The 12,607-nt window shown below is 44.4% G+C and overlaps 1 protein-coding gene across 1 annotated transcript in view; it reads right to left on the bottom strand.

The window, feature by feature from the left end:
- Positions 1-1,377, bottom strand: part of UBE2O (ubiquitin-conjugating enzyme E2O) — a 28,104-nt gene extending 26,727 nt beyond the window's left edge. The window contains exon 1 of the mRNA XM_009584549.1: positions 1,324-1,377. Within this exon, the coding sequence (XP_009582844.1) occupies positions 1,324-1,335 (12 nt within the window). The 5' untranslated portion in view covers positions 1,336-1,377. The remainder of the gene's footprint in view (positions 1-1,323) is intronic.
- Between the last annotated feature and the right edge of the window lie 11,230 nt (positions 1,378-12,607).

The following is a 12,607-nucleotide window of genomic DNA, read 5'->3' as shown; positions in this document are numbered from 1 at the left end:
GCTTGAAAAGACTTTAAGAAGCACTGGAGAACAAACAGTTGAGAGGCAGGACTCAAGGCATCCCTCCAAGCGAGAAGGATATACTAGAGAGTCCAGCTGTGCCAGGTACAACGGTGTGAACAGCTGATATTTCAATTTGCTAGCTGTTCACTGTTTTGGATTGAAATGCTTTCATAAAGCTGCAGTTTTAGTAAGATATGTTGACTCCAAATTTCCATTTCAAACAACAATTACATTTCTTAAGGAAATATTTTGTTTCAGTGTTTTTCAAATTACCCTTCAAGTTTTTCCTCCCTTTTCTTCTCTTTGGAAGATTCTGTGAAAAAGGGGTGGGTTTACTTTTTTTTTCATTGACAAAAAAGGCTTTATTTAAAAAACCAAAACACCCAGGTCAGAGAATGGCCTTCCCCATCCCTGCACCAGGCTGCACACCATGTGGTGTAACTGCAGCAGTTAGTGGCCAGCTGCCTGCTTCTTCACAACCTTGGTAGCCACATTGCTGGAAGCAAGTCAAGAGAAGATGCAGGCGTGCACATGGCAGGCCATATGGCTCAGGTTTATAGGTTAGGTGTGAGCAACAGCAAGAAATTGCCAACCTAGCTAAGCTCCTGAAGAGACCACATCTCATCTGATAATCGATACTGGACAACGTTCCCAGTATTTCCTACAGAAAAAACAAATCCACACATCTCTGAAAAGCACAAATGTGCTGTACAACTAGAACAGAATGACTAGGACTTAAAATAGTATCCAGGAAGAGTAAAGGTAATGATTTTAGGCTGCTGATTAAGAACCAGCTCGCTTTCTGCCGACCTAGCTGTGTCAGATGCTTCAGCAGTGTTGGGATTTGCTGTATTTCTGGGAGAAATTGGACAAGATGGTGCTCACTGTAGATTGAGAGGTCTCCCTGAAAATATTTCCTCCAAATTCTCCACCACAGCACACCAAAAGGCATGCAGCAGCAATGTGATCTACCTCCACTCCAGCCTCCCTGTTAGGTCCAGGAGAGCAGGTCCATACTCCCCACATCTCAGAATGGATTGATTTGAAACTTAAAGGATGGCAGGATAGACAAGCTTCTTGTCTCATTACCTGACATTATCAGGCTCGCTTGCTCAGGAGACCTTTGCAGATACGCAACAGTAGAGAGGCAGCCTTATCAGCATTTCATCCTCAAAGGATGCAGCTAGGTCTATCAAACACACTAAAAATAGAACATGCTCAAAGCATTACTGTTCAGTTCCATTCAGGCAATTTGGCAAGTCTTAGAAATCCATGCAGCAGTATCATGATCAAAAACGGACAAAGAAAAAAAGTACTTACGCTGGAGCTCATATGTCTGACCACATCTCGAGGGACCACAGAGCGATCTTCAAGCTTCAGCTAAGGGAAGAGAGAGACACTGGATTTAGTGACCCCAGATGATACTTGGTCAGAAACAACATGACAAATACAGATGCACAGTAGCCTGTTCCTCCGGACTGAGAAGGTTTTCAGCAGAGGATGGTACTTCCTTCCATGCACAGTTAACCCCTTGGCACATTCGCAAAATCCATTTGACAGATCTGAAACACAGCAACCAGGCAACCTGTCCACGACCGTGCTCTAAGTCAGCAAACACATCAAAGAGGGTGCAGGCATTCTGATTCGTTCATCACTTCAAGTCTCACTCTCCTCTTCCTCCATCTGCATCATGCGTCACTTCCTACCCACACCCAGCCTATGTACTAGAGAAGATACGAGACACGGGAAGAAGGGCATCACACCACAGTTCTGTGTCTCATCCTGCACACTTTTCACCCAAGATACCCCCAAATATCTGTGGAAATCCTGTTTGGCCTAAAACATTTTAAGCAAGGTACTGTACAGTGAGAAGTCTTAGCTGGCAGGAGAACTGGTGCCAAATTCACTGCAGCAAGCACTTGCCTTGGGAAAAAAAGGAAAAGAAATGGCTGTTGCTGCACTCGGTAGCCCCCAGGTCCATGCAGGCAACAAAACGTCGATAAGAGCATGGATAAAGTCAAAGCACTGCTCATACTCCAGCTCCTGCTAAAGCACTTGCTGGCAAAGAGTTAGTGCTGGCAACAAAAGATGTGGCTGGACCATCATTACATATTCTACATCAGCTCATGCAGAGTTGTGGGCACCAGGAGTCATTACTGGTAAGGGGAGGTATCACTTGATGAATCTCCAGTGACTACTGGCCAGTTAACCAAGGCAGTGTCCTTCATCAAGCTGTTTCAGTGATCTGAAGACTACTTGCAGGCTATTTTATTAAGTGTTATCAGCAAGCTCAAAACTCAAAATGCAGTTGCCATCGAATACTCTAATACTAAAATGCTACACGAGGGATAACATCCTAAGCATACTAACAGGGAGGTCACAAGACAACTCCAGTTTCAGGCTAGCTCAGCCTCACAGTAACTCACTTAAGATTTCCTTCTGCTGAACAGGGGGAAGTCTCACCTGCATTTCAGTGGTCAAGAACATATTTGCATTGGTGCATCATTCTGAGCCCTGCAAATACCCTAATTACACACCACGCGTTTCGGGAAGCACCATGCGAACACAGTATCAGGGACAGAGCCTCTTTCACATCTCACTTTCAGAATCTCTCTCTCCACTACTGCTGCATTCATTGCTTTTCCTTGTTGATCTCCAGCTCGAAATCCATCATGCTTTGTCAGCATTTCATCCTAACCCACACCCTGGCTTACAGTCTGCTTTACTAAATTAGACATAAATCTATAATCCAAGGACAGGATCCGGAATCAAACCAAAGTACCTGAGTATTTATTGCCTTCTTGATTGCGTGTTTCAGTAAGAGAGGAAGAGAGCGAGCCAGCTAGGCTTTTAGACCCAACTTCTGGAGTCAGAACTCCACTGGAGTGGGAAACCTGAAGCCTCCCAACAGCCCATTTCCAGATTGTGGAAGGGTATTCATCGCCTCCCACATCCCACCAGGGTATATAGATAGACATCAATTTTTATACCTCTTTCTAAAAATTATTTGTTAAAATAAGTACTGTGTAGATATCCTCTTAACCTCCAGAAGCAGGCAGCAACATTCGCATTCCAGTAAGTACTCACGCGTGAGCTGCAGTTTGGGTATTTTAACTGGAGTTCTCTCACTGCAGAGCTCCAAGTGTGTAATGATACTTTCATTTCAACATGCATTAGGGCAATTTAATCTCTGACACGTGGTGTTTAAATTGATGCATTATGTTTCAACATACGACTGAGCCATACCTCTCTGTTCTGTATTAAACAGTATCTGAAGAACCCAGACTGACAAGATCATCCGATGCTATCTGGCAGCAATATTTGTGTGTTAGCCAACTCTGGTAAATCATAAAAGTTGTAAATGAGTAGCTTTCCCATTTTGTGATCCTTCATGAAGGATATAATCACATAAATTCTTCCAAAACCAAGGCACAAAACTTTCTCTGTAGTGGAACTACATTTAACCTGTTTTCAGATCTCTCAATTTTTAAAGGCAACACAACTATTTTCAGCTTCATGTGCCAGACCCACCTGCCTCAGTTGCTAGGATAAGCAAGCCAAGTAGTAGGCAGAATGCCAGCATCAACAATAAATACTTAGCAGGTCTGTCATCACACAAAAGACTGTCAAAACCCAGAAGAAACCCGACCAGAGGAAGCCAGAATGGCTGTTGATGAACACATGACAGTTCAGTCATTCCTCCTCTCGTCTGTTATACCCAGAGCGATGTGATGATCAGCCGAAGGTTAGCCCCCTCACTCAGCGGTGAGGGAACTCAATATTGGAGAAGCACTTTTAAAATAGGTACTTACAGCTCAGTTGCTATACTATGAGTCAGTATTAACATGAGTAGTTTTATGTTGATGAACACATGACAGTTCAGTCATTCCTCCTCTTGTCTGTTATACCCAGAGCGATATGATTCTCAGCCGAAGGTTAGCCCCCTCACTCAGCGGTGAGGGAACTCAATATTGGAGAAGCACTTTTAAAATAGGTACTTACAGCTCAGTTGCTGTATTTACCTCTATGAGTCAGTATTAACATGAGCAGTTTTATGTTCTAGCCATGCGCCTTGATAATAGCCCCAAGAATGAGAAATATCAGTTTCCCAGAGATGCTCTCAGCGAGTCCTGCACTCCTGCATACCAAGCTGGGCTCAAGACCCTCCAAACACCTCAAATGCAAGGCATGTTTTGTGTTACCTTTTTAAAAAAATAAATTCACGTTCATGTACATTAAATAAGTCAAACCGAAGACTGCACACACATTTAACCCAGGCAAAAAGGGATGACCGACACACACCCACCAGGAGTGAGTTACATTGGTTAGTGCACCGACTGCAAAAAGAGGCAGAATAGGTCTGGCACCCATTTATTTCCTCCACTATTCAGATGCTCTCTTGGTGCTCAGCACTGAGTCAATGCCTGAGCTCCACAGCAGATCTACTAGTCAAAAGGCACCAGCTGCAACTGAGAAAACATCTGATACTTCACCAAGTCTGATGATGCTCTCATACCAACACAGCAGGAGGGGTTCAGAAATTTTGATTTTTGCATACAGAACAAGCACCAACAGGAGCACGTTCCCCTTCTCAGCTGAGTCACCTCACCTCAAATGAAGTAAGGTAGCCATCACAGCTCTCACCTGAAACTGGGTAGACTAGGAGAGAAAGACAGACATTTCTGCCTAGCTGGTGAGCATTAACTCATTAAGCCTTGGTAGCTTATTGCTTCAAACTATTTGTTTAATTTCTTATCAAACTCATCATTTGAAGGAAAATGTGTGGGTTTTTTTTTAAATTAACTGCAGAGATTGGGAGATATACCCGTGGCAGTAAACTGGATCCTCACTTTAACAAACAATTCAGCAGCCAGGTGTAGGCATCCTTGGGCAGGGGTGGGTTAAACTCACACTGTAACTCTCTGGGTTTAACCTCTCAACTCCATAAAGCAAATGGGAGACATGGGGCCAGTTTTCCTCTCCAACAGCCACCTTCTGACAAGAGATCAAAAGCAGAGTAATTTATTTTTGACATAGACTAGCCACCAGTGCCAACTATTGTGGCAGGTAAATAAGTAGCAATTGCTTCTGAAGTTTTGTGACAAGTAACAGAGGAGTTGCTGAGATTGCTATAGGGACAACCAGCCCTGGTTGGTGTGCATCCAGACAAAACCAGCACTGGAAGTACCCAGTAGTGACATAGAACCCTGGTCACTATCTGCACATTTAAAAGCAGAGCTTCAATTCACTAATTAGCTGCTCGGGTTTGCTTGTTACATCACTGGTAGCCAACAGTGGACAAAAACACCTCTACGCAGGCTCCAGCTACCCCTGTCATGTCCCCTTCCCCCAGTGTTTTATCCAACAAAAGGGGCAGGCTCCAGCTACCCCTGTCATGTCCCCTCCCCCAGCGTTTTATCCAACAAAAGGGAAAAGACAACACATACGTGCTTACTGCCAGCACATCGCTTCCTTTCCTATTCCCATACAGTCTCTTTTCTGCACGGGGCAGGATATTTTACTTTAGGAGAAATAAAAGAAGGTAATTCTGCCTGCAAATAACAGCATTTTGTTTTGCTACTGCCACACTTCCCTCCAAGTGGGCAATGCTGTCACAAGAGATAATTACAAACAAACTGTTCCCTGCTCCGAACAACCCAAGAACAGAAGCTGGGGGACAAGCTTAAATGCAGAAGGGAACCATGGTTTTAAAGGCTGAATGCATTTACATGGAGTCCTTGGTTGTTCAGTCCCAAACACGCCAGCACGCACCTTTTGGACAGGCTCCCTCACCAGCTTTCAGAGGAGCTGACTACTCAGCAGACCCTGCAGGTTCAACCCACGCTTGGACCCCAGGAAGGACAGAAGACCTTGTCGCTATGACTCGTCATTGCCCAAGGCAGAACTTCAGATCACAGTTCCTTGATCTTCAACACCAGTGACACATGGACTTGGGAGCACACCTTTCACCTGGACCAGCCGCGGTTTTACAACTGCCTTTCTGCTCAGCTACCCAGCAATACAGAGTTCACCCTGGCTATGGAAGATTACACCTGATCCAGCATAAAGCTTGCCAATACCAACCTAAACTGTTAAAGTTCACGCTTGGACAGTGCTGTCTCATAACTGCAATGTCTAACCAATGAAGAATAAAATTTGCTCGAGGGTGCTAGTGTGATCCCACAGCCTCCACCACCAACGCAATCACTGTGGTGAGGAGAACATCAGTTTCTATTCCAGACGCTTTCCAGATTTTATCCTCCAAAACAAGAGCCCTAGGAATAAGCACATAAGGATGGAGGAGAAAAAGCAGCACACACCCACCCTCCCTTGGTAACTGCTTATAAAAATGGGAACACAGGGCACTGCAAAAAAAAAAAATGGAGAAAAGCACAATGCTGGAGACAAAAGTCTATACATTTGCCTAAACTGCTATATGATGGTTGAGATGTTTATCCAACTAAGAGTCAGAAGGGAACTATCTATTATGGAAGTTGCTTCTGCCATTTGACTTAAGCAAGGACTTGGCTAGCAGTGGTCACCACCACGAGGGCAGGGAAGCCAGGCTTTGACCTGCACAGACCTGCTACCACCATTCATTCTGGGCTACTTCTCCATCCTTACATGTCCTAGCACTTCCTCATACATCTTGTGTAACTGATCTCATTTAAATCACTGTTCCCAGGCTCTCCTCCTACATTTGCAAAAAAAAAAACCAGTAAAAAAGAAAAAATTACTTGCAATTTTATAAAGCCTATCTTGTAATAGGGATGGTGAATTCTCTCAGTGGGACTAAGAAAGTGTGAGGGGAAAAATAATAAATAATGCCTTTTGGTTCTATTACCATTCTATGGTCTCCTTCTTAGTCAAGCTGAGGTATTATACACGGAAAACATGTCACACTTTTGTCTTTTCTTTTCTATGCCAATGGACTAATGTTGTGACAGAGGAGAGATGAACTAGATATCTGATTTCTGTCCAAGTTTAACAGTTAGGATTTTAGTCTCACACGTATTGAGGTTTTGTTAAACTGCACTGGAGACTGCTCCCGGCAAGTCAACTGGCTGAATCTGTTCTGGAGTTAAAAAATCAATCCCTGCCCTGGGACATCCCTCCAGGTCACCAACACCAACTGCCAGTGTCCTACAATCCACATGTTAGTATTTTTGTGTTGAAGGGACAGCACCTACGTGTTAGCTTGGAAGTTGTCATGGAAACTTGTAGCACCAATGCTCAGGGGAAAAAGAAAAACCACAGGTTAAGAGCAAACCATAGGGGAAGCAGTCTACTGCAGCAACAGGTAACAAGGCACCGCGGAGCTCTCCAAACCCCAGAACACACTCAGAGGACGCTCCATAATCAGTTTAAGCTAAATCCAAGCGCCTGATGTTGTGAAAAGACACCTCCTTGCTTCATTCAGCTGGCAGACAGGCTCCTCACAGGTCTTTTGAATGACCTGGCCTCTCAGCACCTGGAAGTCCATGTGAGGCAGGACATGGTGTACCATATTTCCATGCCTGGTTTCTAAACCTGAAAGCAATTAGGTCCTTTTCTCCAATGGTGAAGCTGTGATTCGGAAACCTACACCAGATAGCACTGGCTGGTGACTGGGACCACTGCAGGGCTCCTACTGGAGGTTAAGGGCAAACTTCCTTACTACATGAAGCAGCTCCTGGCCACCACCAGCTGCAGTCCCAGGCACTAAGAGGACACAAAGTGGTGCCAGCTGATGCCATGGCTGGCTGTAACCTGGAGCAGGGGTGGCTGTGGGACGGGTGTTCATGGAGTGGGACAGGAGGGAGCAGCAGGCTGGGCAGCAGCAACCCAAGTCACCACCCCCCCCCCCTTTTTTTTTTTTAAAAACTCTGATTACAAACCCAAATTCACTTCAGCTAAAACAGTAATGTAGCAATCATCTCAACACAAGCTGTTTTTATTTAAATCCAAATGAGGTGTCTAAAACAGCAAGTCAGCTGTCCAAATATAGCATGGATACACAAAGTTAGATGACAAAGGTTCAGAAATTCGAAGACCCAGAAGATCTGAAGCCAAGATATTTTTAATATCATTTCAGTACCAACACATTACCAGTGGCATCACATACTACTCTCGGGAAAATATGTTCCACATATGAAGTTCACTTCCCTGAAAGACTTCTGTTACATTGATCATATTGCATTGCACACAAGCCGCCTAAAAAGCACGAGGAGAGAGGATAAAGCAGCAAGAGCAGAGAATCCCATGCAAGGTCAGATTTTGTTCACACTGCGACATTTGAAATGGCACACGTCGCTTCACTTCTGACAACTGGAGGTTTCCAACCACACTGGCTTTTATGGGGAAGAAGGATGGGAGAATGGGGCAGAAGAAACCCTCCCGAGAACTGAAATTCTACTACCCAGAAGAGCTGAACAATGAGCTAGACAATACAGAGGGTTTTAAAAACCACCCTTGAGGGATGCAGCTGCAAAACGAGAATAGATCTTCTGCGCTGATTGGCACAGAAGTTCTGCCTGTGACAGTTCCTGGCTACTCCTACATGGCAAGCACATGTAGTCTGCAGCTCTTCCAGACAAAAAGTTCAAAATCTGTTTGAGAGAGGAGGTTGTGGAGACTCCCACCTTACTTACAGAACTATGCCCTTCTGGGACAAGGTCTAGGCTTCTGCCTGATCAAGTAGTAGATGTCAGAATGATATGTTGCTCCCCACACCCTACTATAGAACAGAGTCAGTCACCACTCTGCCACATAACTAACACCTTTAGACTAGCTTGGGTTTTTAGCTATTTTGCATTTTAACATCATCATTCTGCATTTGCATAATATCATGATATCGCTTGTCATCTCAAAGCATCCAAAGAATTACAAAAGGAGAAAATACTTAGAGTTACTTAGGAATTGCACCAGGAGATTAAAAAAATTGTTCAACGTGGCCTGTAATAAACTAACTCTCAAAAACCTTGAGTGACTCAGGAACACACAGTTCCCATTTGGACTGGTCAAAGCAGGGGAAGGACAGCAAGCAGGATCTTTGTTTCCTATATTCAGTGCAAAAGAGTCCAAAAGCTTGTTCATGAGGCTGTTCTGGGCAGTGCAAAACACCATTCTGCAAAAGGTCAGGTGGATGATTAACTTCAGCTGCAGAAAAACAGAACAGGGGTAAGCAGGGAGGTGCCAAAATGCTCCAAAACTGAAATAAATGCTTTAGAGGACTTCACATAAGCTAAGATGAAATCAAGACAGCTTTGCATCACGTGCAGCACTACCTGCAGGCAGTTGCCTGAGAACGTATTACAATCCTTTTGTTCATGCAGCTAGCAGATCTGAATCTGCCAATCATCCGACATTCAGCACATTCACAACTAGCAGCACAAAGTAAGATTCACCACTGAGCCTACCCCAAGTAGTGCCTGTTACCAGCAAAATACTATGGATTTAATTGTACAGTGTGGACATAACACTTTTTCAGACAACAAGCAAAAGGCATGACCCAAAGTAGGATTTTCTAATTCAGCTCACAAAGATTCCATTGCTGGTAGGGATGAACACAGCAGCTTCCAGCCCCAGGCCATCACACACTGCTCTAAAATAAACTTGCCTGTCACCAGCTGAATGTCTACAACAGCTTTAAAGCCCCTCTACTAAGGGGACATGAATTTTTATCAAATTACACACCAATTGTTTACTGGACTGCCAGAGACAGGCAGCACCTGCGATCTTCTGAAGAGCCATTTAGGAAACACCCGGCAGGTGACTGCATGGAAGGCAGCAGAGGAGGGAAGCCTTCGCAACACCCACAGGAGCTCAGGCAATCTGAAAAACGAGAATCAAATCATTGGCTCCGCATCCCTGTTCCCTTTCAACACTGCTAACAGTGCAGGAAGGCTTGTTACACAAGCAGCCCCAAAATCCAGCTGTGCCATTAGTTCTTATAATCTCCCAACACTGCGAGCCTCCCCAGGGACCTGCAGCTCTCCTAAGACAAACTGTCAGCTCTTTCATTTGTCTTTATGACATATTATGGAGACACAGAAACCTGAAGTTGTGCCACTCAGCTGGGTTCTTCCAACTTCAGGCTGAAGCTTCCTGAGCCTGCCCTATCTACAAATCTTCCTGAAACGGACTCGTAGCTACTTTTGTCCCTGTCTACATTTCTGATCACCCTACCTGTTAGGTTTTTTTTACCCTCCCCATTATTTTTGGGTAGTAAAAGTTCTTTGGTGGCAAAATATCTTTCCACCCTCTGTAAGTACAAAACTCCTTCTGCAGCACAGTTCTGGTCCTTCACTCACAGCCATATGCTACAGCATCTTCCTCCCCTTTGAGCCTTTTGGCAGAAAGACACTGAAGGCTCTACTTTCCTTTTCCAAGAAGTGGAATTCGGTTAAAAAGTCTGAACAAGTCATTGGATGCAACAAAAGTTCAGTTTAATTATAATGTAGGTAAATGCTGTGTTTTGGAGCAGAGGAATCTGCCTGTAACATAAATCTTTTGCTTAGCAAAAGTAAATCTTTCACTTGGTTTTCCCTTGTCCAAGACTGTCAAACATTATTTATTATACTGGCAACAAATCACTTCTGTAGCTCTGCAAATTTACATGACATTTTGGAAAACACTGCAAGACAGATTCCCTGGCCTGGTGAATGCACCAATCTAAAACCAAAGACAAAGTACAAGGCAGTAATTCAAGGGAAGGAAGACAAGATGACAGGAAGGTTACTGGGTTATTATTTAAAGGAAAAGAAGTAGTTTTGGGAGCATTGCCCAGCAGAGGCAGCAACGTGGCTGGGAGAGGGGAGGATCTTGGAAGTAGAACAAGGAGAGCTGCACAAATCCACCTTGCTCTCTGCTTCACTTGGAAGGTGAATCCCACCTACAACCAGCAAAAGCAACTCAGCTTTTCAGCATCCTTCATCTCTCACATTTCTATCTCGTGTGTAAAAGTTGAGCACCACCACTCATCACAAAAGGGATGCGGCAACAGGGAACCCACTCGAATGTGAGCCTGGGCTACACGCCTGAAGAAGGGGTAAAGCAGAAAGACAACCTGGTACCTAAAGTGCCAACTCTGGCTTGAAGGAAGGGGACCTCAACAGCCTACTGAGCTTTCTAGACTCAACAGGCAAGAATGATCTTCAGCGCAATTGGGAAAACAGTTACAGAAAAGTTTTACTTTGTCCAACCTTGTCATCAAGTGCTGCTGAATTATTTGTTCAAATAGGCTTACATCCCATATACTCACTCATACCAACCAACAACCAGGTCTTTTACATCTGGGAATGCAAAGCAAACCCTGTGTGTGCAAAAAGGTTTACAAAACCTTAGAGGAGACCTGAAAAATAATTCAGAAAGAATGAACATGATAATGATGCTCAGCATAAAGATATGGAAGGCTAAAGTTTAAAAATACATGGCTATGACTACAAAATATGGTAAGATCTTGTGAGCGAAGATCTACTGACTAGTAAGTCTAGCAGTAAGCCTCTTAGAGTCCTATGGGGAATCTTTCAAAGGTGTCCCCAATTACAGGATTTAATCTAAACACAGGATTTTTCTTCTCAGCAGCAGTTTATAGTAAAAGATATGATTCCCCTTCTCAGCGTTTATACTTCTTGCTTCACATACCCAGTCTTCTGGGTATAGCAGTTCTGGGAAAATCAGTTGCTTAATAGAAAAGACAAGACAGGCCTAAAGGATGTCCTCCAGGTGCAATGTCCCAACAGCATAGATTATTGCAGGACACCCCTCCTTCCATTTTCTTATAGTAAGATGGGTGATTAAAAGCAATACTGTTCTACTACCTCTGCCTAAGAATTTGAGAAAAGCTTGATAAAGAGCAGTGCTCTAGCACCAGATGGCACTGTTACCTGAAAAAACCCACATGAGACCGTGGTTAGAGACACAGGAGAAGCTGGTTGGAAGCAGTAAGCAGAAAAGTAGACAACATTTTGCCTATACATCAGCCAACACTTCTTGCAGACAGGCTGTCTCAACACTCCCTCAGTAAAGCCTCATCTGAAACACAGGTCAGAGCTAGCAATCCCGATCAAGAAGAAAACAGCCGTGAGGGCACAGCACCTCTACAGACACCCAAGCCCAGCTTGTCGAGAAATGGCTAATTCAAACAGGACCTAAAGGGATGGCTGTGGAAACCCTGGTGAATACCTAACCATCCAGGGTGAAAGCAATGGTTGTGCTGATCTTTTTGGCAGTATCTAACAAGGTCTGAGTGAGATGCCTTTGACTGCTAGAAGAGACTCCCCTAAGGAGAAGCTCACCTGGACACTAACACCAACCACTGTGACAGGGAGAGAGTAGAAGTCCATTTCAGCCACCAGTCTAGATGCCTGGGATTCCCAACAGCCCACTGTTTCAGCTTGCCAATTAAGCTGTGCTCCTCCTTGTGTGCAAAAAGAGTCTGTCCAGTAGCTCTTTCATTTACCTAAAGCAAAAGGATTCCTCAAATTGTTGCCTTGGGAGGGAGATGGCAGTTATTATGCAACAGGTTTTCCACCTTCGTGCCGGACCGCGCTGGGGTTGCCATCTGGACAGCATCAGCGGTGCAGAAATTACTCACTCGCCACGCTGAGCCAGGCCTGGAGGA

Source organism: Fulmarus glacialis, unplaced genomic scaffold (genome assembly GCF_000690835.1).
Source record: "Fulmarus glacialis isolate BGI_N327 unplaced genomic scaffold, ASM69083v1 scaffold8089, whole genome shotgun sequence".
In the NCBI taxonomy this organism is placed as follows: Eukaryota; Metazoa; Chordata; class Aves; order Procellariiformes; family Procellariidae; genus Fulmarus; species Fulmarus glacialis.
This window is presented reverse-complemented; position numbering and strand designations above follow the sequence as displayed.